General features: G+C 63.8%; 3 protein-coding genes across 5 annotated transcripts in view; 2 read left to right on the forward strand and 1 right to left on the reverse strand.

Annotated features, from left to right (window-relative positions):
- Positions 1 to 3,776: 3,776 nt before the first annotated feature.
- On the forward strand, positions 3,777 to 6,700 carry PCP2 (Purkinje cell protein 2; the record flags this gene model as incomplete). The annotated part of the gene is made up of 4 exons (XM_064401992.1): positions 3,777 to 3,891; positions 5,032 to 5,142; positions 5,845 to 5,973; positions 6,597 to 6,700. Coding segments are annotated over 4 exons (366 nt in total), but the record flags the coding sequence as incomplete, so codon positions are not given.
- A 1,294-nt stretch (positions 6,701 to 7,994) lies between these two features.
- Positions 7,995 to 17,441, reverse strand: LOC135288662 (protein PET100 homolog, mitochondrial). 3 transcript variants are annotated; one of them, XM_064402045.1, is made up of 5 exons: positions 17,370 to 17,441; positions 16,322 to 16,408; positions 16,198 to 16,230; positions 9,601 to 9,711; positions 7,995 to 9,428 (listed from the first exon to the last, which is right to left on the reverse strand). In XM_064402045.1, exons 1-4 carry the CDS (start codon positions 17,394 to 17,396, stop codon positions 9,652 to 9,654), a joined length of 207 nt encoding a protein of 68 aa, XP_064258115.1. In that variant the 5' UTR covers positions 17,397 to 17,441; the 3' UTR covers positions 7,995 to 9,428; positions 9,601 to 9,651. The 3 variants fall into 3 exon arrangements, with proteins under 3 accessions (XP_064258115.1, XP_064258113.1, XP_064258114.1); XM_064402043.1 differs by having other exon boundaries at positions 7,995 to 9,446; XM_064402044.1 differs by lacking the exon at positions 7,995 to 9,428 and adding an exon at positions 9,470 to 9,523.
- Positions 17,442 to 17,580: 139 nt separating this feature from the next.
- XAB2 (XPA binding protein 2) overlaps positions 17,581 to 24,299 on the forward strand; it is a 31,828-nt gene continuing 25,109 nt past the window's right edge. Inside the window, 3 exon segments of the mRNA XM_064402046.1 lie at positions 17,581 to 17,854; positions 19,480 to 19,628; positions 22,127 to 22,250. Coding sequence (XP_064258116.1) covers positions 17,615 to 17,854; positions 19,480 to 19,628; positions 22,127 to 22,250 — 513 coding nt within the window. The 5' untranslated portion in view covers positions 17,581 to 17,614.

A 24,299-nucleotide genomic window follows, 5' to 3' on the forward strand; every position in this document is an offset into this window, starting at 1 on the left:
GTGCCACCCCAGTGCCACCCCCGGTGTCCCCAATGTCCCCTCAGTGCTCCCCCAGTGTCCCCAGTGCCACCCCCGTGTCCCCCCCCCCCGTCCCCAATGTCCCCCGTGTCACCCCCGGTGTCCCCAGTGCCACCCCAGTGTCCCAAATGTGCCCAGTGTCCCCTCAGTGTCCCCCAGTGCCACCCCAGTGTCTCCAGTGTCCCCTCAATGTCCCCAGTGTCCCCCCAGTGTCCCCCCAGTGTCTCCCAGTGTCCCCCCAGTGTCCCCCCTGTCCCCGCTGTCCCCTCCCCGATGTCGCTCGGGGCCATCCCTCTGTGTCCCTGTCCCTGTGCCAGCGCTTGGGGACAGCGCTGTCACCCCCAGGGCCACCCCGGGGTCCCTGTCCCGCTGTGTCCCCTCTGCGTGTCACCTGTGTCCACTGGAGGGACCCTGGGGACACCGAGGGGACACCGAGGGGACCTGGGGGACATCGGAGCCGTGGGGACAGCGGGGACATGGGGACAGGGGGGTGACACACGGGGAGGGACACTGGGGACCCTGAGGGGACACTGGGGACACTGAGGGGACACTGGGGACACTGGGGACATTGGGGACACTGGGGACACTGGGGACACTGGGGACACTGAGGGGACATTGGGGGACACTGGGGACATTGGGGACACTGGGGACACTGGGGACACTGGGGACACTGAGGGGACACTGAGTGGCACTGGGGACCCTGGGGGGACACTGGGGACACTGAGGGGACATTGGGGGACACTGGGGACACTGGGGACACTGAGGGGACACTGAGTGGCACTGGGGACCCTGGGGGGACACTGGGGACACTGAGGGGACATTGGGGACACTGGGGGACACTGAGGGGACATTGGGGACATTGGGGACACTGAGGGGACATTGGGGTGGCACTGAGGGGACACTGAGGGGACATTGGGGACACTGAGGGGACACTGGGGACATTGGGGGACACTGGCGACATTGGGGACACTGAGTGGCACTGGGGACACTCCCCGGGGCAGTGACACGGGCACAGGGTGACCCCGCGCCCCCCAGTGTCCCCCCAATGTCCCAAATGTCCCCCCAATGTCCCCAGCGTCCCCGGGGGTTGATGGCTGTCTTTAATTAATGGCCCCTGTTAATGGCTGTAATTAATTAATGGCCCCGCTGAAGGGTGTCATTAATTAATGGCCCTGCTGATGGCTGTCATTAATTAATGGCCCTGCTGATGGCTGTCATTAATTAATGGCCATTTCGTTAATTGCTCGCGGCTGCCAGGGGGGATTGGGGACACGGGGGGGCGGGGGAGGGGACACGGGGGGGACATTGGGGGGGGGACACGGGGGGGGCAGCCGGGACTGCACGGGGACCCCACAGCACCCATGGAGACCCCACAGCACCCATGGGAACCCCATGGAGACCCCACAGCACCCACAGGGACCCCACAGCACCCATGGGAACCCACAGCACCCATGGGAAACCCACAGCACCCATCGAGACCCCACAGCACCCATGGGAACCCACAGCACCGACGGGAACCCCATGGAGACCCCACAGCACCCATGGGACCCATGGGAACCTCATGGAGACCCCACAGCACCCATGGGAACCCACAGCACCCATGGGAACCCCATGGAGACCCCACAGCACCCATGGGACCCATGGGAACCTCATGGAGACCCCATAGCCCCTATGGGGACCCCATGGGACCCCACAGAGAACCCACAGCACCCATGGGCACCCCACGGCACTCAGGACACACCCACAGGGACCCCACAGCACCCATGGGAACCCCACAGCACCCACAGGGACGCCAAAGCAACCAGGACCCCACTGCACCCACGGGACCCCCACTGCGACCCCACAGCACCCATAGTGACCCCATGGAAACCTCACAGCACCCACGGGACCCCACAGCGCCCATAGACCCCACAGCGCCCAGGGGGACCCACAGCACCCACGGGACCCCATGGATACCCACAGCACCCACAGAAACCCCACTGCGCCCATGGGACCCCGTGGGGACCCCCCAGCACTCAGGACCCCATAGCACCCATGGGAACCCCATGGGGACCCCACAGCACCCACGGGACCCCACAAAACCCACAGGGACCCCACAGCGCCCATGGTGACCCCACAGAGCCCACGGGGAACCCACAGCACCCACGGCACCCATGGGAACCTCATGGGGACCCCACAGCGATCCCACAGCACCCATAAACCCCACGGAACCCACAGGGACCCCATGGAGACCCCAGAGCACCTATAGGAACCCCAAAGCACCCACGGCACCCATGGGAACCTCCTGGGGAACCCACAGCACCCACGGGGACCCCACAGCACCCACGGGGACCCCATGGAGACCCCACAGCACCCCAGCACCCATGGGGACCCCCCAGCACTCACGGCGACCCCACAGCGCCCACGGGGACCCTACAGAACCCACAGGGACCCCACGGAAACGCACGGCACCCATGGGCACCCCACGGCACTCAGGACACACCCACAGGGACCCCACAGCACCTGTGGGGACCCCACGAGACCCCACAGCACCCATGGGAGCCTCATGGGGACCCCACAGCACCCACGGGGACCCTACAGAACCTACGGGAACCCCAAAGCACCCATGGGGGACCCCATAATAGCCGTGGGGACCCCACAGCACCCACGGGGACCCCACGGGACCCCCCCAGCACCCCGCACCCCGCGGCGGCTGTGCGCACACGCAGCACCCACGGGTGCCCCTCCCCCGGCACCCACGGGTGCTCCCCCCGTGCTCCCATCGTCCCCGTGTCCCCTCCCAATGTCCCCCCCGCCGTGTCCCCCCCGTCCCCGTGTCCCCCCCGTGTCCCACCCCTGCATCCCCTGCCCCCCCACGTCTCTCCTGTCCCCTCCCCAAAGCCCCCCGTCCCCGTGTCCCCCCCGTGTCCCCCAATGTCCCCCCGTGTCCCCTCCTCGTGTCCATCCCTGTCCCCCCCCGTGTCCCCCTCCTTCCTCTTGTCCCTCCCCGTCTCCCCCCCCGTTCCTGTGGCCCCCCCGGTCCCCGTGTCCCCTCCCCGTGTCCGTGTCCCCGTGTCCCCATCCCCGTGTCCCCCTCCCTGTCCCTGTCCCCCCCCCAATGTCCCCCTGTCCCCCCCGTGCCCGTGTCCCCTCCCGTGTCCGTGTTCCCGCTGTTCCCCCCGTGCCCGTGTCCCCCCCTGTCCCCCCCGTCCCCGTGTCCCCCGTCGCCCCCCGTGTCCCCTCCCCGTGTCCGTGTCCCTCCCTGTGTCCCCCCGTGTCTCCTGTCCCCCCATCCCCCCTGTCCCCCCCGTGTCCCCCCAGTGCCCGTGTCCCCCCTGTCCCCCCCCGTCCCTGTGTCCCCGTGTCCCTGTCCCCGTCCACCCCCCGTCCCTGTGTCCCCCGCTGTCCCCCCCCGTCCCCCCGTCCCCCTGTCCCCGTGTCCCCCCCTGTCCCCGCTGTCCCCCGTGTCCCCCCCTGTCCCCGTGTCCCCCCCGCTGTCCCCCCCTATCCCCCCTGTCCCCCCCCGTCCCCCTGTCCCCGCTGTCCCCCCCGCTGTCCCCCCCTATCACCCCTATCCCCCCTGTCCCCCCTGTCCCCGCTGTCCCCCCGCTGTCCCCCCCTATCACCCCTATCCCCCCTGTCCCCCCTGTCCCCGCTGTCCCCCCCTGTCCCCAGCTGTCCCCCCCTATCCCCCCTGTCCCCCCCCCTGTCCCCGTGTCCCCCCCTGTCCCCGCTGTCCCCCCCCGTCCCCCTGTCCCCCCCCCCTGTCCCCCCCTGTCCCCGTGTCCCCCCGCTGTCCCCCCCTGTCCCCAGCTGCCATAAGAGGCCCCGCGGGGGTCGCTGCCCCCACCCGCCATGGCGGCCCCGGGGGGCTCCGAGCCCGAGCGCGCCGCGGTGAGGGGGGGCCGGACCCCCGGGGGGCTGGGGGTGCCCCTGGGGGGGTCTGGGGGTGCCCCTGGGGGGGGCTGGGGGGCTGGGGGTGCCCCTCAGGGGGGGCTGGGGGTCTGGGGGTGCCTCTGGGGGTGGGGGGGTGCCCCGGGGAGGTTTTGGGGGTCCGGGGTTATCCTCGGGGGGGGTTTGGGGTGTCCCCGGTGGGGTCGGGGGGGTCCAGGGGTACCCCTGGGAGGGGTTTGGGGTCTCGAGGGGGTACAGGGGGCACCCCTGGGGGCGGTTTTGGGGTCCGGGGGTATCCTCGGGGGGATTTTGGGGTATCCTGGGGTATCCTGGGAGGGTTTGGGGGTAGCCGGGGGATTCGGGGTCCCCCGGGGGGCGGGTCCCCATCACAAGGACACCGGGGGTGCCCCCCACGTTTGGGGGTCCCGGGGGGGGGCGGTGCAAGAGCCCGGGGTGCCATTGAGGGGGGGTCCCAAGTTCGGGGGGGTCCCGGGGTCAGGGGGTCCCTGTTTGGAGGGGGGGGGGCCCGAATGAGTGGGGGGGTCCCTCACAGGGGTCGGGGGAGGGGGGAGTCCCATTCGGGGGGTCCCTGTTTCGGAGGGGATCCCCCAAACGGGGGGGGGGGGGGGTCACTATTTCGGGGAGGGTCCCTGTTTGGGGGGGTTCCTCTTTTGGGGAGGGGGGGTTTCCTGTTTTTTGGGGGGGTCCCTGACTCTCGGTCTCACAGCGGGGGTCCCCGAGGGGGGGGTCACCCGAGCAGGAGGGGTTCCCTGTTTTGGGGGGTTCCCTGTTTAGGGGTTCTCTGGTTTGGGGGGTTCCCTCTTTGTTTTGGGGGTGTCTGTGACGCTGTGTCCCCACAGGGGGGGTCCCCACAGGGGGCTCCCCCGAGCAGGAGGGGTTCCCTCTTTTGGGGAGGGGTTCCCTGTTTTGGGGGGGGGCCCCTGACTGTCCCCACAGGGGGGGTCCCCCGAGGGGGGCTCCCCGAGCGGAGGGGTTCCCTGTTTGGGGTTCCCCTGTTTTGGGGGGTCCCTGACTGTCTGTCTCACAGGGGGGCTCCCCCGAGGGGGGCTCCCCCGAGCAGGAGGGGGTTCCCTGTTTGGGGGTTCTCTGTTTTGGGGGTCCCTGACTCTCTCTCACAAGGGGGGCTCCCCCGAGGGGGCTCCCCCGAGCAGGAGGGGTTCTTCTCGCTGCTGAGCTCCGTGCAGGGAACGCGCATGGACGAACAGCGCTGCAGCCTGGGGGGGGGCACCGGTGAGCGACACCGGGGACAGAGGGACAGGGACACGGACAGAGGGACAGGGACAGGGAGGGGACAATGGGGACAGAGGGGCACCGGTGAGCGACACCGGGGACAGGACAGGGACACGGACAGAGGGACAGGGACAATGGGGACAGAGGGGACAGAGGGGCACCGGTGAGAGACACCGGGGACAGGACAGGGGACAGGGACAGGGACAAGGACAGGGAACAGGGGACAGAGGGACAGAGGGACAGAGGGACAGGGGGGACAGAGGGAGAGAGGGAACGGGGGGGCCACTGGTGAGGGGACACGGGCGGGACCCGGGAGGACGGAGGGGACAGAGGGACAGAGCGGGGCATACGGCAGGGACATAGTCGGGGGGAGGCACTGGGGACAACGGGGGGACAGCAGGGGACACCGGGAGGGGCACGGGGTGAGGGACACGAGATGCCCACGGTGACCCGAGGGTGCCCAAGGTGCCTGTGGGTGTCCCCGGTGACTCCAGGGCCCCCAAGGGTGACACAAGGGTGCCCATGGTACCCCATGGTGCCCCATTTGTGCTCCTGGTGACCCGGTGTCCCATGGGTGTCCCTGGTGTCCCACGGGCTGTCCCCGGTGTCCCGGTGTCCCTCTGTCCCATGGGTGTCCCCGCTGTCCCCGGGGTGTCCCCGGTGCCCCATTTGTGCCCCCGGTGACGCGGTGTCCCCCCGCAGGAGGAGGGGGCTCGCAGCCGCCGCCCCCCGAGCTGGCCTCGCTGCTGGACATGGTGGCGAGCTCGCAGGGCCGCAGGATGGACGAGCAGCGGCTGCCCGTGCCCCGGCTGCCCGGCTTCGGCCCGGGGGCAGGGTGGGCACGGGGGGCACCGGGGGGGCACGGGGGAGGCACTGGGAGCACCGGGGGGCTTCGGCCCGGGGGCGCAGGTGGGCACCGGGGGGGTACCTGGGGGGTTTTGGCACGGGGGGAGAGCAGGTGGGCACTGGGGGGGCTTCGGTTTGGGGGGGGGGCACAGGTGGGCACTGGGGGGCACGGGGAGGGTACCAGGGGAGCTTCGGTTGGTGGGGGCAGAGGGGGGCACCGAGGGGGTACCTGGGGGGGCACAGGTGGGCACGGGGGGCACAGGTGGGCTTTGGCTTGGGGGGGGGCACCAGGGGGGCACCTGGAGGGCTTCGGCAGGTGGGCACGGGGGTGGGCACTTGGGGACAGCCGGGGGGATCTGGGGACACTTGGGGACACCCAGGGTGGGCACGGGGGTGGGGGGGGCATTTGGGGACACCCAGGTGGGCACTTGGGGACACCCAGGGTGGGCACTGGGGACACTTGGGGACACCCAGGGTGGGCACTGGGGGTGGGAGGGACACTTGGGGACACCCAGGGTGGGCACTGGGGGCATTTGGGGACACCCCGGGTGGGCACTGGGGCCGGGGGCGCCCCCCGGGCACCCCGCGAGTGCCCCTCCCCCTGTGCCCGCAGGACTGACCCCGGACCCCCCCGGACCCCCCTGGAGACCCCCGGAGACCCCCGAGCCCGCCCCTCCCCCGCTGTGTCCCCAATAAACCCCCGAGCACTGGGGCTGGCACGCGCGGGGACACTGGGGACACAGGGGGGGTGGCACTGGGGGTGGCACTCATGGGGACATTGGGGACACAGGGGTGGCACTGGGGGTGCCACTCATGGGGACATTGGGGACACGGGGGGGCACTGGGGTGGCACTCATGGGGACACTGGGCACGGGGTGGCACTGGGGGTGGCACTCATGGGGACACTGGGCACGGGGGTGGCACCATGCAGGGACATTGGGGACACGGGGTGGCACTGGGGGTGACACTCATGGGGACATTGGGGACACAGGGGTGGCACCGGGGCTGGCACCAGGGCTGTCACACCACTGGGACATTGGGGACACGGGGTGGCACTGAGGGTGACACTCATGGGGACACAGGGTGGCACCGTGCAGGGACATTGGGGACACGGGGTGGCACCAGAGGTGACACTCATGGGGACATTGGGGACATGGGGGTGGCACTGGGGGTGGCACACCACTGGGACATTGGGGCACGGGGTGGCACTGGGGGTGGCACAGCGCGGGGACACTGGGGTGGCACTCAGGGTGGCACTCATGGGGACATTGGGGACACGGGGGTGGCACAGTGTGGGAACAGTGGGGACATGGGGGGGGCACTGGGGGTGACACTCATGGGGCCATTGGGGACACAGGGGTGGCACCAGGGCTGGCACCAGGGCTGTCACACCACTGGGACATTGGGGACATGGGGGTGGCACTGGGGGTGACACTCATGGGGACACTGGGGACACGGGGTGGCACCGTGCAGGGACATTGGGGACACGGGGGTGGCACTGGGGGTGACACTCATGGGGACACTGGGGACACGGGGGGGCACTGGGAGTGGCACACCACTGGGACATTGGGGACACAGGGGTGACAATCATGGGGACATGGGGGTGGCACCGAGGGTGGCACTGGGCAAGGGGGGTGACACTAGGCGGGGGATGGCACTGGGGTGGCATCGACACCTCTGGGGGTGGCACCAGGAGCGAGTGACACTCATGGGGACCTTGGGGACAAGGGGTGGCACCGGGGGTGGCACCGGGCAGGGGTGTGGCACTGGGAGTGGCACTGTCACCCCTCGGGGTGGCACCAAAGGTGGCACCGGGGGGTGGCATCAGGGGTGACATCCATGGGAACCTTGGGGACATGGGGGGTGGCACCGCGGGTGGCACCGGGCAGAGAGGTGACACTGACACCTCTGGGGGTGGCACCAGGGGTGGCACTGACACCTCTGGGGTGGCACTGGGCAGGGGGTGGCACTGGGGGTGGCACCAATGGACGCCCGCAGCACTCAGGTGACATCAAGGGACACAGGACGCCCGTGGGGGTGGCACCAGGGGACACCGAGGGGCACTAAGGGACGGCAGTGCCACCCTGGTGCCACCCTGGGGACACCCTGCGGGCAGTGCCAGCGCCGTTTATTGGGGTGGGGACAGCCGGGGTGGCACGTGTCCCCAAACACGCCACACACACGTCACATGCGTCACACACGTGTCCCCAGCAGCGCAGGACACGGGGGCGGGCCACATGGCCGTGGTGGCATCAGGCGAGGGCACGTGTCCCTTGTGCCACCACCACGGGCACAGCTGTGGCCACGTGTGGCCAGCAACGGTGACAATGGTGACAGCGGTGACAATGGTGACAGCGAGTGACAACGGTGACAACAGTGACAACGGTGACAGCGAGTGTTGCTGTCACCAACACAGCCACAGCAAGTGACACTGGCTGTTGTCATTGTCACCAACACAGCCACAGCGAGTGACACTGGCTGTTGTCACCTGTCCCTTCTGTCACCAACACTGTCACAGCGATGGCACCAGGACACTGCCACACGTCCCTGTCACCAACATGGTCACAGCGTGTGACAGTGACTGTTGTCATTGTCACCAACGCGGTCACAGAGACGCCATCAGCTGCTGCCGCTGTCCCCTCTGTCACCAACACAGTCAGTGTGACACCGGCTGTTGTCACCGTCCCCTCTGTCACCAACGCTGCCACAGCGATGCCATCGATGCCATCGGCCGTTGTCACTCGTCCCCTCTGCCACCAGCACAGCCACGGTGACAGCGCCAGGTCGTGCCACAGTGACACGGTGCTGCTGCTGTCCCCTGTCACCAGTGCCACCACAGCGATGGCACCAGGACGCTGCCAGGTGTCCCTTTTGTCACCAACGCTGCCGCAGTGACGCCATCGATGCCATTGAGTGCTGTCACTGTCCCCTCTGTCACCAACGCAGTCACAGCGATGCCATCGGGTGCTGGCACTGTCCCCTCTGTCACCAGCACGGGTGGCACTGGTGTCACGGTGTGCCCACGGTGACAGGGCAGTGCCAGGCGTGTCCTGTGTCACCGCCAGGGCCACGGTGCTGCTGTCACAGCACGGCCACGTTGAGCCAGCAGTGTCCCCTCTGTCACCGTGTCCCCTCTGTCACTGCCATGTCCCCTCTGTCACTGCTGTATGCCCTCTTGTCACCACCGTGTCCCCTCTGCCTGGGCTGTGTCCCTGCTGCCACCTCCATGTCCCCTCTGTCACTGCCGTGTCCCCACTGTCACTGGTCCCCACTGTCACTGCTGTGTCCCTGCTGCCACCCCCATGTCCCCTCTGTCACCGCCATGTCCCGTGGTGGCCGTGTGTCCCACGGTGGCCGTGTCCCTGCTGTCCCCCCAGGCCTGTGTCCCACGGTGTCACTGCCATGCTCCTGCTGTCACCGCCGTGTCCCCTGCTGGCCGTGTGTCCCCTGCTGGCCGTGTGTCCCACGGTGGCCGTGTGTCCCACGGTGTCACTGCCATGTCCCTGCTGTCACCGCCGTGTCCCCTGGTGGCCGTGTGTCCCCTGGTGGCCGTGTGTCCCACGGTGGCCGTGTGTCCCACGGTGTCACTGCCATGTCCCTGCTGTCACCGCCGTGTCCCCTGCTGGCCGTGTGTCCCACGGTGGCCGTGTCCCCGCTGTCCCCTCACGCCTGCGTCCCCTTCCTCTCCCGCAGCCGCTGCTTCAGCTCAGCCATGGCCTGGCGCTGTGGGGACAGGGACAGTGAGGGGACAGGGACAGTGAGGGGACAGGGACAGGGACAGTGAGGGGACAGGGAGGGGACAGGGACAGTGAGGGGACAGGGACAGGGACAGTGAGGGGACAGGGACAGGGACAGTGAGGGGACAGGGACAGTGAGGGGAGAGGGACAGAGGAATAGGGACACGGACACTGGGGACAGGGACAGTGAGGGACAGGGATGGGGACAGGGACAGTGAGGGGAGAGGGACAGGGACAGTGAGGGGACAGGGACAGTGAGGGGAGAGGGACAGTGAGGGGAGGGGGACAGTGAGGGACAGGGACAGGGACAAGGACAGTGAGGGGACAGGGACAGGGACAGTGAGGGGACAGGGACAGTGAGGGGAGAGGGACAGAGGAATAGGGACACGGACACTGGGGACAGGGACAGTGAGGGACAGGGACAGTGAGGGGAGAGGGACAGTGAGGGGAGAGGGACAGTGAGGGACAGGGATGGGGACAGGGACAGTGAGGGGACAGGGATGAGAACAATGTGGGGACAGGGACAGTGAGGGAACAGAGGAACAGGGACAAGGACAGTGAGGGGACAGAGACAGGGATGGGGACAGGGACAGAGGAATAGGGACAAGAACAATGTGGGGACAAGAACACTGCGGGGACAGGGACAGGGACAGGGAGGGGACAGGGACAGGGGACATCAATGGGTCAGAGGACACCAAGAGGGGACAGGGTCAGGGGACACAGACCCAGGGTCAGGGGACAGCAGGGACATAAGGTGACACCAGAAGTGTCCCCTGTGGGTCATCTCTGTCCCCCCCTCACTGCTCGTGTGGCAGGGGACACCAGGGGGACACTGGGGACATCGGGAGGACACGGAGCGAGCCTCAGGGATGTCACCCTGATTTTTTAAATTTTCTAAACCTTCTGATGTTTACATTTTGTAACGAACGCTCTCACACACTTTATGTAAATAACTTATTGGTTTGCATTCTTTTATGGAGAAGGAGAAATCTGACGGACTGCTGGTTTGTCCAGTGTCCCTGGAGAGGTGGCACTGTCACCCTCCAATCCCTGTCACTTCTGGAAGTCTCTAAATGTTGGAGTCAGAAATACAAGTGCTGGTTTTTCACCTCGGGACAGCTGCGTGTCCGTGGCGTGTTATTTCATGTCCTACAGCGATATCTGGTGCCGCCATGCGTGGGACAGCCCTGGGTGAGGCCGTGTCCTTTATCCCCTCCCTGTTTTGGCGCGGTGATCGTGAGCAGCTTGGCACTTTGCCTGCAGCTCTCGTGGTGATGGCAACCCCTGTGGGTTTCATGGAGGATCCTCTGGTTTTGGACCTCTGAAGGGTCTCCTGGAGCGGAAACGAGTTTTCTGTTTCCTGGAGCGATTTTGAAAGATTATTTTTGTGGGCCAGACAGAAAGGGTTTTTTTCAAACCCTGCGGAGGCGCTCTCCAGGGAGGTGTGGTCTCTCATGGAAGCTCTTTTTGATGACTGCACTGTAGACATGGGATCGTTGCTGGTGCAATGGAAGAAGCTTGATGTGATTTGGCGGGGATCTGGATTTTGTAGCTCTCAGACTTCCCTGGGGGACTGTTCTGTCTCGGACGTGGATGAGGGGGAATTTGAATTTCTGCATGAAGCAGAACCCTGGGTGATGGTGAGCTGGGAGGCAGCTCCATCTTGGATGGTGACATTTGTACCCTGGGGATGGTGAGCTGGGAGGCAGCTCCATCTTGGATGGTGACGTTTGTTCCCCAGGGACGGTGAGCTGGGAGGCAGCTCCATCTTGGATGGTGACGTTTGTTCCTCAGGATGGTGAGCTGGGAGGCAGCTCCATCTTGGATGGTGACGTTTGTTCCCCAGGATGGTGAGCTGGGAGGCAGCTCCATCTTGGATGGTGACGTTTGTTCCCCAGGATGGTGAGCTGGGAGGCAGCTCCATCTTGGAAGGTGACGTTTGTTCCCCAGGATGGTGAGCTGGGAGGCAGCTCCATCTTGGATGGTGACGTTTGTTCCCCAGGGACGGTGAGCTGGGAGGCAGCTCCATCTTGGATGGTGACGTTTGTTCCCCAGGGATGGTGAGCTGGGAGGCAGCTCCATCTTGGATGGTGACGTTTGTTCCCCAGGATGGTGAGCTGGGAGGCAGCTCCATCTTGGATGGTGACGTTTGTTCCCCAGGATGGTGAGCTGGGAGGCAGCTCCATCTTGGAAGGTGACGTTTGTTCCCCAGGGATGGTGAGCTGGGAGGCAGCTCCATCTTGGATGGTGACGTTTGTTCCCCCAGGACACTGAGCTGGGAGGCAGCTCCATCTTGGATGGTGACGTTTGTTCCCCCGGGTGGATCAGGCTCCCAGCCAGCAGGTTCTGAGCAGCCAGAGAATGGACAGAGCCCCGCAGGCTGCTGGGGGCTTGCTGGAGTTGGCTCGATGGAGTCGGCTCGGCCATCCCCACCCCACACTGTTATGAATAGAAAGCTATCTATTTTTTTTGGTTGCAGAGTTAAAAAACAAGTCAGACCGGTTGTTGTAAGTTAGTTTCACTGCCAAAGAAAAGTTCTTCAATTACCTGTTAATGGCTGGTGATTAACCATTGTCCCCCTGATGCTGGCCGCTTGCCAGGGAGGGACACGGGACAGACCCTCCAAGTACGAGGAAAATAGGAGTGACATCAGAGCCAGATGAGAAATGCATTGTGCCCCAAATTTTTACAGTTTTTACAGGAAAAACCCCTAAAATTACGAGCCACCAAGTGACCTAAGTGACGTCTAAGGATGGGAGCGTAGTCCTGTCCCTGCTTGGATCCTTTTTGCTTCTCACCCTAACCTGAAAAGATGTTGATTAAAGAGACGACCCGGGGTGTTGGACCAAAAAGCAGGAATCTGCTAATCTCCCGTGAGGACAGAATCCCCAGCTCTGTCTGCAGACCAGCGGACAAAGCTGCGTCATCCTCCTCCTCCGTGCCACGCCTGGGAGCAACGGCGGTGTGGGCGCGACCCGTCGATTTCTCCCCACCTGAGCTGATTCTTCTTAATAAAGGCATTAAAAAGGAGAAAGATCTCCTGCCCATTTATTTCACACACCATGGACGCAGCGGGGCAGGGGGGATCCGCCTTCTCTTTGTGCCTTCCCAGCACTCAGGGATGACGGGGATCCTCTGGATCAGCCTCCGCCTCTGTTTGAGTCTGATGCGGTGGCAACGCTTTGTCCAAATTGTGGCATTTCCACGAAATATCCCCTGGGAGCGACGGGAGCAGGTTCGTCTGCTTCTGAGTTGGTCTGGTCTTCCAGCAGAGCTGCTTCCCCCGGTTTTGAGTCCACGCAGCCTGCCGGGCACGTGCAGGCGGTGCGAGCCACCAGAGGCAGGGCGTTGCTCGGTGTTCCGTCAGGCCCCGCCACGAGGTCGGGCTGCCCGCCCTGCCCCACTCAGCTGGTGCCCGCTGTGGGGTCTCACATCACGGGCAGGACACTCATAGGGGCTGTTGTAGCCATGATATTTTAGTGAGAAATCCTCTGCTGGGATTTTTCCCGTCCTGAGGAGCTGAGAGCCTCAGGAGAGAAATGTAAACAATAACTATCTGCTGCTGTGGAATGCAACAGGGGCATCTTCCATTGGTCCATGTGGATTGTTTTCAATTAGTGACCAATCACAGCCAACTGTGCCGAGGCTGTGAGCAGTCACAGGATTTTTGTGATTTTTGTTATGCACTCTATTCTATTCTTGTCTTTGTAGCCTTCTGATCTTCTCTCTCTCCGTTCTTTTAGTATAGTTGTAATGTAGTATTTTAATATAATATATAACATAATAAATCAGCCTTCTGAGCAAAATGGAGTCAAGCCTCGTGTCCTCACACTTGGGGCATTCGCCGCAAGAGCGTCAGGTGCTGGAGGAGGTTCAGCAGGCTGTTTTGGCTTGCCAGGTTTATCGCACTGATCCCTCCGTTGATGTCACTGTGTTCATCACCGCTCCAGATTCGCATCCCACAGGCATCACTGGCCAATGGAGTGACACATGGTCCGATTCCTTGCACATCTCGGAATGGGTTTTCCTGCCCCATCAGCCGCAGATGATGGCAACCACAATGTTTGAGCTAATTGCTCGCTTGATAATCAAATGGCAGCAATGGTGTTTGCAACTGATGGGTGCAGATCCCGCAAAGATCATACTCCTGGTACAGCGGGAGGACTTTGACTGGAGCTTTGCAAACAGTGTGTCCCTGCAGAGTGCTCTGGAGAACTTTTCAGGGCAGATCACTTCTCATCTGCCCAGCCATGGGCTACTGCATATGCCAAAATCCACACAAATCTTTTTGCAGGCCAAAAATAGCCAGGAACCCGTGCAAGGACCCACTGTCTTCACTGATGGTTTGGGGAAAACAGAAAAGGCCACTGTTACTCGGAAGGACGGATCTGAATGGCAGGTTCTGGAAGGTCATGAGGATGGGTCAGCCCAGCTGGTTGAATTGAGGGCTGCTGTCAGGGCATTTGAGGAATTTTCCCAGGAACCTTTCAGTTTGGTCACGGATTCTGCCAATGTGGCCGACATTGCACAGCGGTTGGGTCCCGCAGTTTTGAAGGTCAGTAATCCTGCCTCGTTCCGTTTACTGAAGACCTTGTGGTGTGCCATTCAGGCTCGGGTTCATCCTCTCTACGTTCTGCATGTGAGGAGTCACACCAATTTGCCAGGGCTTGTGGTGGAAGGTAACGCGACGGGCTGACAAGCTGGCTAACCCAGCGTGGGTAGCACCTCAGCCTGACACACTCGCGCAGGCCAAGGCATCTCATGGGTTTTTCCACCAGAACGCACGTACTCTGCAGAAGCAGTTTCAGCTGACACCAACAGAGGCTCGTGACATTGTCGAGTTGTGTGAGAACTGCCTTTGCCAGCAGGGGTAAACCCCAGAGGCCTCAGGGCCTTGGAGCTTTGGCAGACCGATGTCACCCAGATTGCCGAGTTTGGCCGGCTCAAACATGTACGTGTTATGGTGGACACGTTCTCCTCTGCGATGTGGGCTTCTGCTCACACTGGAGAGAAGGCCCGTGATGTCCTTGCCCACTGGAGGCAGCCTTTGCCGTTCTGGGCACGCCTTTTCTGCTGTGAAAACCGACACTGGTCCTGCTCACACATCACGGAAGACGCAGCAGCTCCTGCAGCTGTGGGGTGTGTCACACAAGTTTGGTACCCCTCCTTCTCCCACTGGTCAGGCTATTGCAGAACGTGCTCATGGTGCTCTGAAGCGGGTTCTTCAAAAACAAAAACGGGCAATGCAGGGTGAAACCCCGCTCAGTCAGTTGGCAAAAGCGTTGTGCACCATCAATCACCTCACGGTGCCGCAGAACTCAAATAATCCTCTCATTTTGAATCACCATCTCTCGTTGCAGGCTGTGGATGAGGCACACCAGCCTCGAGCCAAGGTTCGGGTGCAGAATTCGGTCACCAAACCGTGGGAAGATCCCAATGACCTTACTGCTTTGGGGTGTGGGTATGGTGTGTGTATCCATAGATGCTGGGTACCTCCCAAGTGTGCTCACCCTGCCCTGTGACCACAGACAGAATCTGGCCGAGGGGCAAAATGGAAACGCGACCAAGCTGAAAACACATCAGGTGGGTGAATCACTGAGTGATGCCTCGGATGCAGATGATGCCAGTGACCACTCTGATGTTTCCTCCATGAACAGACACTGAACCTTGTTCCTTTTTCTTTTTTCATGTCGTTAATTTTCTTCTTTCTTTTCTCTTTTTTTTTTTTAATGGGAAAAGATGAGAGGCGGCCCTGATGTTTTAAATTTTCTAAGTTTTCTGAGGTTTACGTTCCTGCAACAAACTTTCTCACACGCTTTATGTAAATAACTTACTGTTTTGCACTCTTTTATGGAGAGGGAAAAATGTTATGGACTGTTGTTTTGTCTAGTGTCATTGGAGAGGTGGCACTGTCACCCTCCAACCCACTGTCACTTCTGGAAGTCTCTGAATGTTGGAGTCAGGAATTAAAAGTTTAATTTCTGGTTTTTCACCCCGGGATAGCTGCGTGTCCGTGGCGTGTGATTTTGTGTTCTACAGCGACACGGGGACATTGTGGGGACACCAGGGGGACACTGGGGACACCAGGGGGACATTGGGGACACTGCCAGGGCAGGGCTGGACACGCTGGGGACACTGCAAAGAGACCTTGGGGACACACTGGGGACATTGATGGGGTGCTGGGGACACCTTGGGGACACCAGTGGTGGGGGGGCTGGGGACACTGGGGGGTGGTGGAGCCACACGGGGGACACCTTGGGGACACCGTGGGGAGTGGGGACACCATGGGGACATTGACATGGGGACACTGGAGGTGGCATTGGAGACATTAGGGGACACTGAGAGGGACATTGGGGGACACTGAGAGGGTCGTTGGGGACACAGTGGGGACATAAGGGGCATTGGGGACAGCGGGGACACTGAGAAGGACATTGGGGACAGCTGGGGACATTGGGGACAGTCGGGGTCTCACCCGTTCCGGGGTGTCCGGCGGGAAAATCTCCCTCTGCAAAGAGAGTGCGTCAGGGGAGGGGACAGCGGGGACATTCAGGTGTCCCCAAGTGTCCCCAGGGGTGTCCCCAGGTGTCCCTGCCCACCTTGCGGTCGATCACGTGACGCTGGAAGAGCTCGGCCTGGTTGGAGACCCAGAACACGGCCACGGGGAAGGACAGGTACAGGCACATCTGGACAGGGACACCTGGGTCACAGGTGTGCCACCTCCCCTGTGTCACCTCCCCTGTGTCACACCTGTGTCACCTGTGCCACCCCCAGACCCAGAACATGGCCACGGGGAAGGACAGGTACAGGCACATCTGGGACAGGGACACCTGGGTCACCTGTGTGCCACCTCCCCTGTCCCCTGTGTGTCCCCTGTCCCCGTTCCCCCATTCCCGTTCCCGCCTCCCCTGCTCTGTTATCCCCCCGTTCCCACTACGCTATTCCTGTTCCCACTCCCGTTATCCCCTCCCCATTCCCGTTATCCCGTTCCCGTTCCCCCCATTCCCATTCCCCCATTCCCATTATCCCCTCGTTCCCATTCCCATTCCTGTTCCCGTTATCCCCTCCATTCCCATTCCTCCCATCCTGTTCCCATTTCCATTGTCTCATTATCCCGTTATCCCATCCCCATTCCCATTATCCTGTTCTCCCCCGACTCCCCTTCCCATTCCCATTTCCACTACCCTGTTATCCCCCCATTCCCATTATCCTGTTCCCATTATCCCACTCCTATCCCCATTATCCTGTTCCCGTTCCCCCATTCCCTGTTCCCATTCCCATTATCCTGTTATCCCCCCATTCCCGTTCCCATTCCTAATCCCAGTGCCATTATCCCATCCCCATTCCCATTATCCCATCCCCATTCCCATTATCCCATTCCGATCCCCATTCCCATCCCCATTCCCACTATCCCGTTCCCATTCCCATTATCTGGTTCCCGTTCCCATTCCCACTATCCCATTCTGATCCCCATTATACTGTTCCCATTCCCATTCCCATTCCCATTCCCATTCCCATTCCCATTCCCGTTATCCCGTTATCCCCCCATTCCCATTCCTGATCCCAGTCCCATTATCCCGTTTCCATTATCCCGTTCCCATTCCCGTTATCCCGTTCTCTCCCCGTTCCCGTTCCCGCCCCTCGCACCCTCAGGATCTCCAGCTTCACCCCCATGGCTCCTCCAGGCCCCCCGCGCTTCCGGCTCCGCCTACCCCGCAACACCGCTACCGCCCATTGGTCGCACCTCCAGCACCGCCGCATTCTATTGGCTGAGCGCAGAGGGGGCGGAGCGAAATGGCGATTTGACCAATGAGAAGGGAGCGCGGGAAGGACGGAAGCGGAGGCGCCGGAAGTGCGGGCGGCGCGCCGGAAGTGCGGGAGCGCGCGGGGGAATGGCGGCGGCCGAGGCGGAGATGGCGGCGCGGGAGGAGCCGCCGGGAGCGGCCCCGGGAGCGGCCCCGGGAGCGGGGCCCGGCCCGGAGCAGCAGCCCGGAGCGGTGGCGGAGCCCGGAGCGGTGGCGGAGCCCGGAGCGGTGGAGGAACCCGGAGCCGGGCCGGCGGGGGAAGCGGGGCCCGCAGCGGTGGCGGAGCCCGGAGCGGGGCCGGGCCCGGAGCGGCCGGAGCTGTGCTTCGTGAGTGCGGGCTGGCCCCTCCTGGCCCCTCTGTCCCCTCCTGTCCTCTCCTGTCCCCATCCCTGTCCCTTCCTGTCACCTCGTGCCCCCTCTTGTCAGATCCTGTCACCCCCTGTCCCCTCTGTCCCCATCCCTGTCCCCATCCCTGTCCCCTCCAGTGTCCCTGTCCCCATCCCCTCCCGCAGCCACATTTCTGTGTCCCCGTCCCCTCTCGTGTCCCCATGTCCCTGTCCCATGTCCCTGTCCCCTCTCGTGTCCCCGTGTCCCTGTCCCCACTCCCTCTCCAGGCCCTTTGTCCCCAACGTTTCCCACATTTGTGTCCCCATGTCCCTGCGCCACCCTGTCCCTGTCCCCTGCTGCTGGCGCTCTGTGCTGTGCTCTGTGTCCCTGTCCCCTCTGTCCCCGTCCCCTTCGTGCCTGTCCCCTCCCTGTCCCCTGTCTCTCTCTGTCACTGTCCCCTCCTTGTCACTGCCCTCGTCCCCTGTCTCTCTGTTCCTGTCACCGCTGCCTTCTGTCCCATCCCCTCCCTCCATCCTGGTCCCTTTGTCCCCCCCGGCTGTCCCCTGTGTCCCCTGTGCCCAGGAGGAAGTGCCCTGTGTCCCCTGTCCCCATCCCTGTCCCTGTGTCCCTCCAGGAGGATGAGGAGGAGCTGTCCCCTGTCCCCAGAGGTGTCCCCAATGTCCCCTCACTGTCCCCAATGTCCCCATGTCTCCAATGTCCCCATGTCCCCAGTGTCCCCTCACTGTCCCCAATGTCCCCAGTGTCCCCAATGTCCCTGTGTCCCCCTGCAGCACGAGGAGGAGCTGTCCCTGTGTGTGTCCCCAATGTCCCCAGTGTCCCCTCACTGTCCCCAGTGTCCCTTCAGGAGGAGGAGGAGGTGCAGCACGAGGAGGAGCTGTGCCCGTGTGTGTGTGTCCCCAGTGTCCCCAATGTCCCCAGTGTCCCCGTGTCCCCGCAGGAGGAGGAGGTGCAGCACGAGGAGGAGCTGCTCCGTGTGTGTGTGTCCCCAGTGTCCCCAATGTCCCCAATGTCCCCTCACTGTCCCCAGTGCAGGAGGAGGAGGAGGTGCAGCACGAGGAGGAGCTGTGCCCATGTGTGTGTGTCCCCAGTGTCCCCTCACTGTCCCCAATGTCCCCAATGTCCCCTCACTGTCCCCAGTGCAGGAGGAGGAGGAGGTGCAGCACGAGGAGGAGCTGTGCCCATGTGTGTGTGTCCCCAGTGTCCCCTCACTGTCCCCAATGTCCCCAGTGTCCCCAATGTCCCTGTGTCCCTCCAGGAGGATGAGGAGGAGCTGTCCCCTGTCCCCTCACTGTCCCCAATGTCCCCAGTGTCCCCAATGTCCCCAATGTCCCTGTGTCCCCCCAGGAGGAGGAGGAGGTGCAGCACGAGGAGGAGCTGTCCCTGTGTGTGTCCCCAATGTCCCCAGTGTCCCCTCACTGTCCCCAGTGTCCCTTCAGGAGGAGGAGGAGGTGCAGCACGAGGAGGAGCTGTGCCCATGTGTGTGTGTGTCCCCAGTGTCCCCAATGTCCCTGTGTCCCCCCAGGAGGAGGAGGAGGTGCAGCACGAGGAGGAGCTGTCCCTGTGTGTGTGTCCCCAATGTCCCCAATGTCCCCATGTCCCCCCAGGAAGAAGAGGAGGTGCAGCACGAGGAGGAGCTGCTCCGGAACCCGTTCTCGGTGCGCGGCTGGCTGCGCTACGCCCAGGCCCGGCAGCGCGGGCCCCGGCCCCGCCTCAACCAGATCTACGAGAGAGCCCTCAGGGAGCTGCCCGGCAGGTACGGCACCGGGGGGCACCTGGGGGCACCTGGGGGACACCTGAGGGCACCTGGGGGGCACCTGGGATACACCTGGGGACACCTGGGATACACCTGGGGGCACCTGGGATACACCTGAGTGCACTGAAAATAGACTAGGGTTACCTGGGATACACCTGGGGGCACCTGGGATACACCTGAGTGCACTGAAAATAGACTAGGGTTACCTGGGCTACACCTGGGGGCAGCTGGGATATACCTGGGAGCACCTGGGGGCACCTGGGGGGCACCTGGGATACACCTGGGGGCACCTGGGATACACCTGGGGGGGCTGGGGGCAGCTGGGATACACCTGGGGGGGGCTGGGGGCAGCTGGGATACACCTGAGGGCACCTGGGGGCACCTGGGATACACCTGAGGGCACCTGGGATACACCTGGGATACACCTGGGGGCACCTGGGATACACCTGGGGGCACCTGGGATACACCTGGGGGGGGCTGGGGGCACCTGGGATACACCTGGGATACACCTGGGGGCACCTGGGGGCACCGGGGGGGCACCTGGGATACACCTGGGGGGGGCTGGGGGCACCAGGGATACACCTGGGGGCACCTGGGATACACCCGGGGGCACCTGGGGGCACCTGGGATACACCTGAGTGCACTGAAAATAGACTAGGGTTACCTGGGATACACCTGGGGGCACCTGGGATACACCTGGGGGTAGCTGGGGGTACCTGGAATGTACCTGAGGGCACCTGGGGGGACCTGAGCACACCTGGGGGCACCTGGGGGGGGCCTGGGGGCACCTGGGATACACCTGAGGGCACCTGGGATACACCTGAGGGCACCTGGGATACGCCTTGGGGGCTGGGGACGCATGGGATATACCTGGGATACACCTGGGATACACCTGGGATACACCTGAGGGCACCTGGACACACCAGGGGGCACCTGGGGGGGCTGGGGGCACCTGGAATACACCTGGGAGTACCTGAGGTACACCTGGGGGGGCTGGGGGCACCTGGAGGGAGCTGGGCACACCTGGGGACACCTGGGTGGGCTGGGGGCACCTGAGATGCACCCGAGGGTACTGGGAATACACCTGGGCACACCTGGGCACACCTGGGCACACCTGGGCAGCAGAGGTGCCCCCGGAAGGCACGGGGACCTTGGGGGCACACCTGGGGGGCACAGGGAGCACCTGAGTGCCCTGGCGGGGGCAGGGGGGGCCCTGCTGTGTCCCCTCACAGGTGGGGACAGGGACAGGGACAGCCGGGTCCTTGCAGGTGGCAGCAGGTGGCAGGGGCTGGCCCAGGGGAGGGTGGCACCTGTGACTGGGCGTGGCTCGCGTGATCGGGTGGCACAGGTGACAGGAGTGACACAGGTGGCACAGGTGACAGGAGTGACACCGGTGACAGGGTAGCACAGGTGACACAGGTGACAGGGTAGGACAGGTGACACAGGTGACAGTCCTGGGTGGCCCAGGTGATGGGAGTGACACAGGTGACAGCAGTGCCAGGTGACCCTGGTGCCAGGTGCCCCAGGTGACAGGTGTGTCTCCTCAGTTACAAGCTGTGGTACCAGTACCTGTGTCAGGGCTCTCAGGTGCCCCAGGTGACCCTGGTGACACCCGTGTCCCCTGTCCCCAGTTACAAGCTGTGGTACCAGTACCTGCGGCAGGGCTCTCAGGTGTGTCAGGTGCCCCAGGTGACCCTGGTGACACCCGTGTCCCCTCCCCAGTTACAAGCTGTGGTACCAGTACCTGTGGCAGGGCTCTCAGGTGTCCCAGGTGCCCCAGGTGACCCTGGTGACACCCGTGTCCCCTGTCCCCCCCAGTTACAAGCTGTGGTACCAGTACCTGTGGCAGGGCTCTCAGGTGTCCCAGGTGCCCCAGGTGACCCTGGTGACACCCGTGTCCCCTGTCCCCCCCAGTTACAAGCTGTGGTACCAGTACCTGCGGCAGGGCTCTCAGGTGTCCCAGGTGCCCCAGGTGACCCTGGTGACACCCGTGTCCCCTGTCCCCCCCAGTTACAAGCTGTGGTACCAGTACCTGCGGCAGGGCTCTCAGGTGTGTCAGGTGTCCCAGGTGCCCCAGGTGACAGGTGTGTCCCCTGTCCCCCCCAGTTACAAGCTGTGGTACCAGTACCTGTGTCAGGGCTCTCAGGTGTCCCAGGTGCCCCAGGTGCCCCAGGTGACAGGTGTGTCCCCTGTCCCCCCCAGTTACAAGCTGTGGTACCAGTACCTGTGTCAGGGCTCTCAGGTGTCCCAGGTGCCCCAGGTGCCCCAGGTGACAGGTGTGTCCCCTGTCCCCCCCAGTTACAAGCTGTGGTACCAGTACCTGTGTCAGGGCTCTCAGGTGTGTCAGGGCTGTCAGGTGACCCTGGTGCCAGGTGCCCCAGGTGACAGGTGTGTCCCCCCAGTTACAAGCTGTGGTACCAGTACCTGCGGCAGGGCTCTCAGGTGTGTCAGGTGACCCTGGTGACCCTGGTGACACCCGTGTCCCCTGTCCCCCCCAGTTACAAGCTGTGGTACCAGTACCTGCGGCAGCGGCGGGCGCAGGTCAAAGGTCGCTGTCCCTCGGACCCCGCCTTCGAGGAGGCCAACGCTGTCCACGAGAGGGCGCTGGTGTTCATGCACAAGGTGGGGACACGGGGGGGACACCGGGGACACGGGGGGACAGCTGGGGACATGGGGATATGGGGGGACAGCTGGGGACAGGAGAGGACATGGGGGGACAGCTGGGGACATGGGGGGCCACCTGGGCACATGGGGGTACATGGGGACAGCTGGGGACATGGAGGGACAGCTGGGGACACATGGGGACATGGGGATACCTGGGGACACGGGGAGACATCTGGGGACATGGGGGGACAGCTGGGGACATGGGGGGACATGGGGACAGCTGGGGGGACACTGGGGACACGGGGGGACAGCTGGGGACATGGGGGGACAGCTGGGGACATGGGGGGACATGGGGACAGCGGGGGGGACACCGGGGGGGACACCGGGGACACGGGGGGACATGGGGATGACATGGGGACACGGGGGGACAGCTGGGGACACATGGGGACATGGGGGGATGTGGCGGAACATGGGGACACCTGAGGACATGGGGACATGAGGAGACATGGGGATATGGGGACACCTGGGGACACAGGGACACCTGAGGACGTGGGGACACCTGGGGACATGGGGGGACAGGAGACGTGGGGATATGGGGACACCTGGGGGGACATGGGGACATGAGGAGACATGGGGATATGGGGACACCTGGGGACACAGGGACACCTGAGGACGTGGGGACACCTGGGGACATGGGGGGACAGGAGACGTGGGGATATGGGGACACCTGGGGGGACATGAGGGGACAGCTGGGGACATGGGGGGACACTGGGACACCTGGGGATGACATGGGGACACCTGGGGACACGGGGGGACAGCTGGGGACATGGGGGGACACGGGGACACCTGGGGACATGGGGGGATATGGAGACACTTGGGGAAATGGGGGGACAGCTGGGGACATGGGGATACCTGGGGGGACATGGGGACACCTGAGGACAGGGGGACACCAGGGACAGCTGGGACACGGGGATTCGTGGGGACATGGGGACGCCAGGGACACCTGGGGACATGAGGACACAGGGACACTTGGGACACCTGGGGACACGGAGGCTGGGCAGGGTTTGGGGACACGGCAGGACAGGGTTGGGCGTGTGGGGACATGGGGGGCACTGGGGTGCAGGGAGGGACGTGGGGACACATGGGATGGGGACATAGGGGGGACATGGGGACACAGAGGGGACCTGGGGACACGGGACACAGGTGATGGGGACACAGGGGGGACCTGGGGACACGGGACACAGGTGAGGGGGCTCCAGCCCCTCCTGGACACCGGATCACAGCTGAGCAGGGTGGGGTCACTGCGATCCTCTGTGTCCCCAATGTCCCCAGTGTCCCCTGGCTGTCCCCAGTGTCCCCAATGTCCCCATTGTCCCCTGTGTCCCCATTGTCCCCAGTGTCCCCTGGCTGTCCCCAGTGTCCCTGATGTCCCCAGTGTCCCCAATGTCCCCAATGTCCCCAGTGTCCCCTGGCTGTCCCCAATGTCCCCGTTAATGTCCCCTGTCCCCAGACGCCGTGGATCTGGCTGGATTCCTGCCAGTCCCTGTCCCCAGTGTCCCCTGGCTGTCCCCAATGTCCCCTGGCTGTCCCCAGTGTCCCTGATGTCCCCAGTGTCCCCTGGCTGTCCCCAATGTCCCCTGGCTGTCCCCTGTGTCCCCGTTAACGTCCCCTGTCCCCAGATGCCGCGGATCTGGCTGGATTACTGCCAGTCCCTGTCCCCAGTGTCCCCTGGCTGTCCCCAGTGTCCCTGATGTCCCCAGTGTCCCCAATGTCCCCAATGTCCCCAGTGTCCCCTGGCTGTCCCCAGTGTCCCCGCTGATGTCCCCTGTCCCCAGATGCCGCGGATCTGGCTGGATTACTGCCAGTCCCTGTCCCCAGTGTCCCCAATGTCCCCAGTGATCCCAGTGTCCCCTGGCTGTCCCCAGTGTCCCCAATGTCCCCAATGTCCCCTGGCTGTCCCCAGTGTCCCCAGTGTCCCCATTGTCCCCAGTGTCCCCTGGCTGTCCCCAGTGTCCCCGTTAACGTCCCCTGTGTCCCCAGATGCCGCGGATCTGGCTGGATTACTGC

This window comes from Passer domesticus, chromosome 34 (genome assembly GCF_036417665.1).
Source record: "Passer domesticus isolate bPasDom1 chromosome 34, bPasDom1.hap1, whole genome shotgun sequence".
Taxonomy (NCBI): Eukaryota; Metazoa; Chordata; class Aves; order Passeriformes; family Passeridae; genus Passer; species Passer domesticus.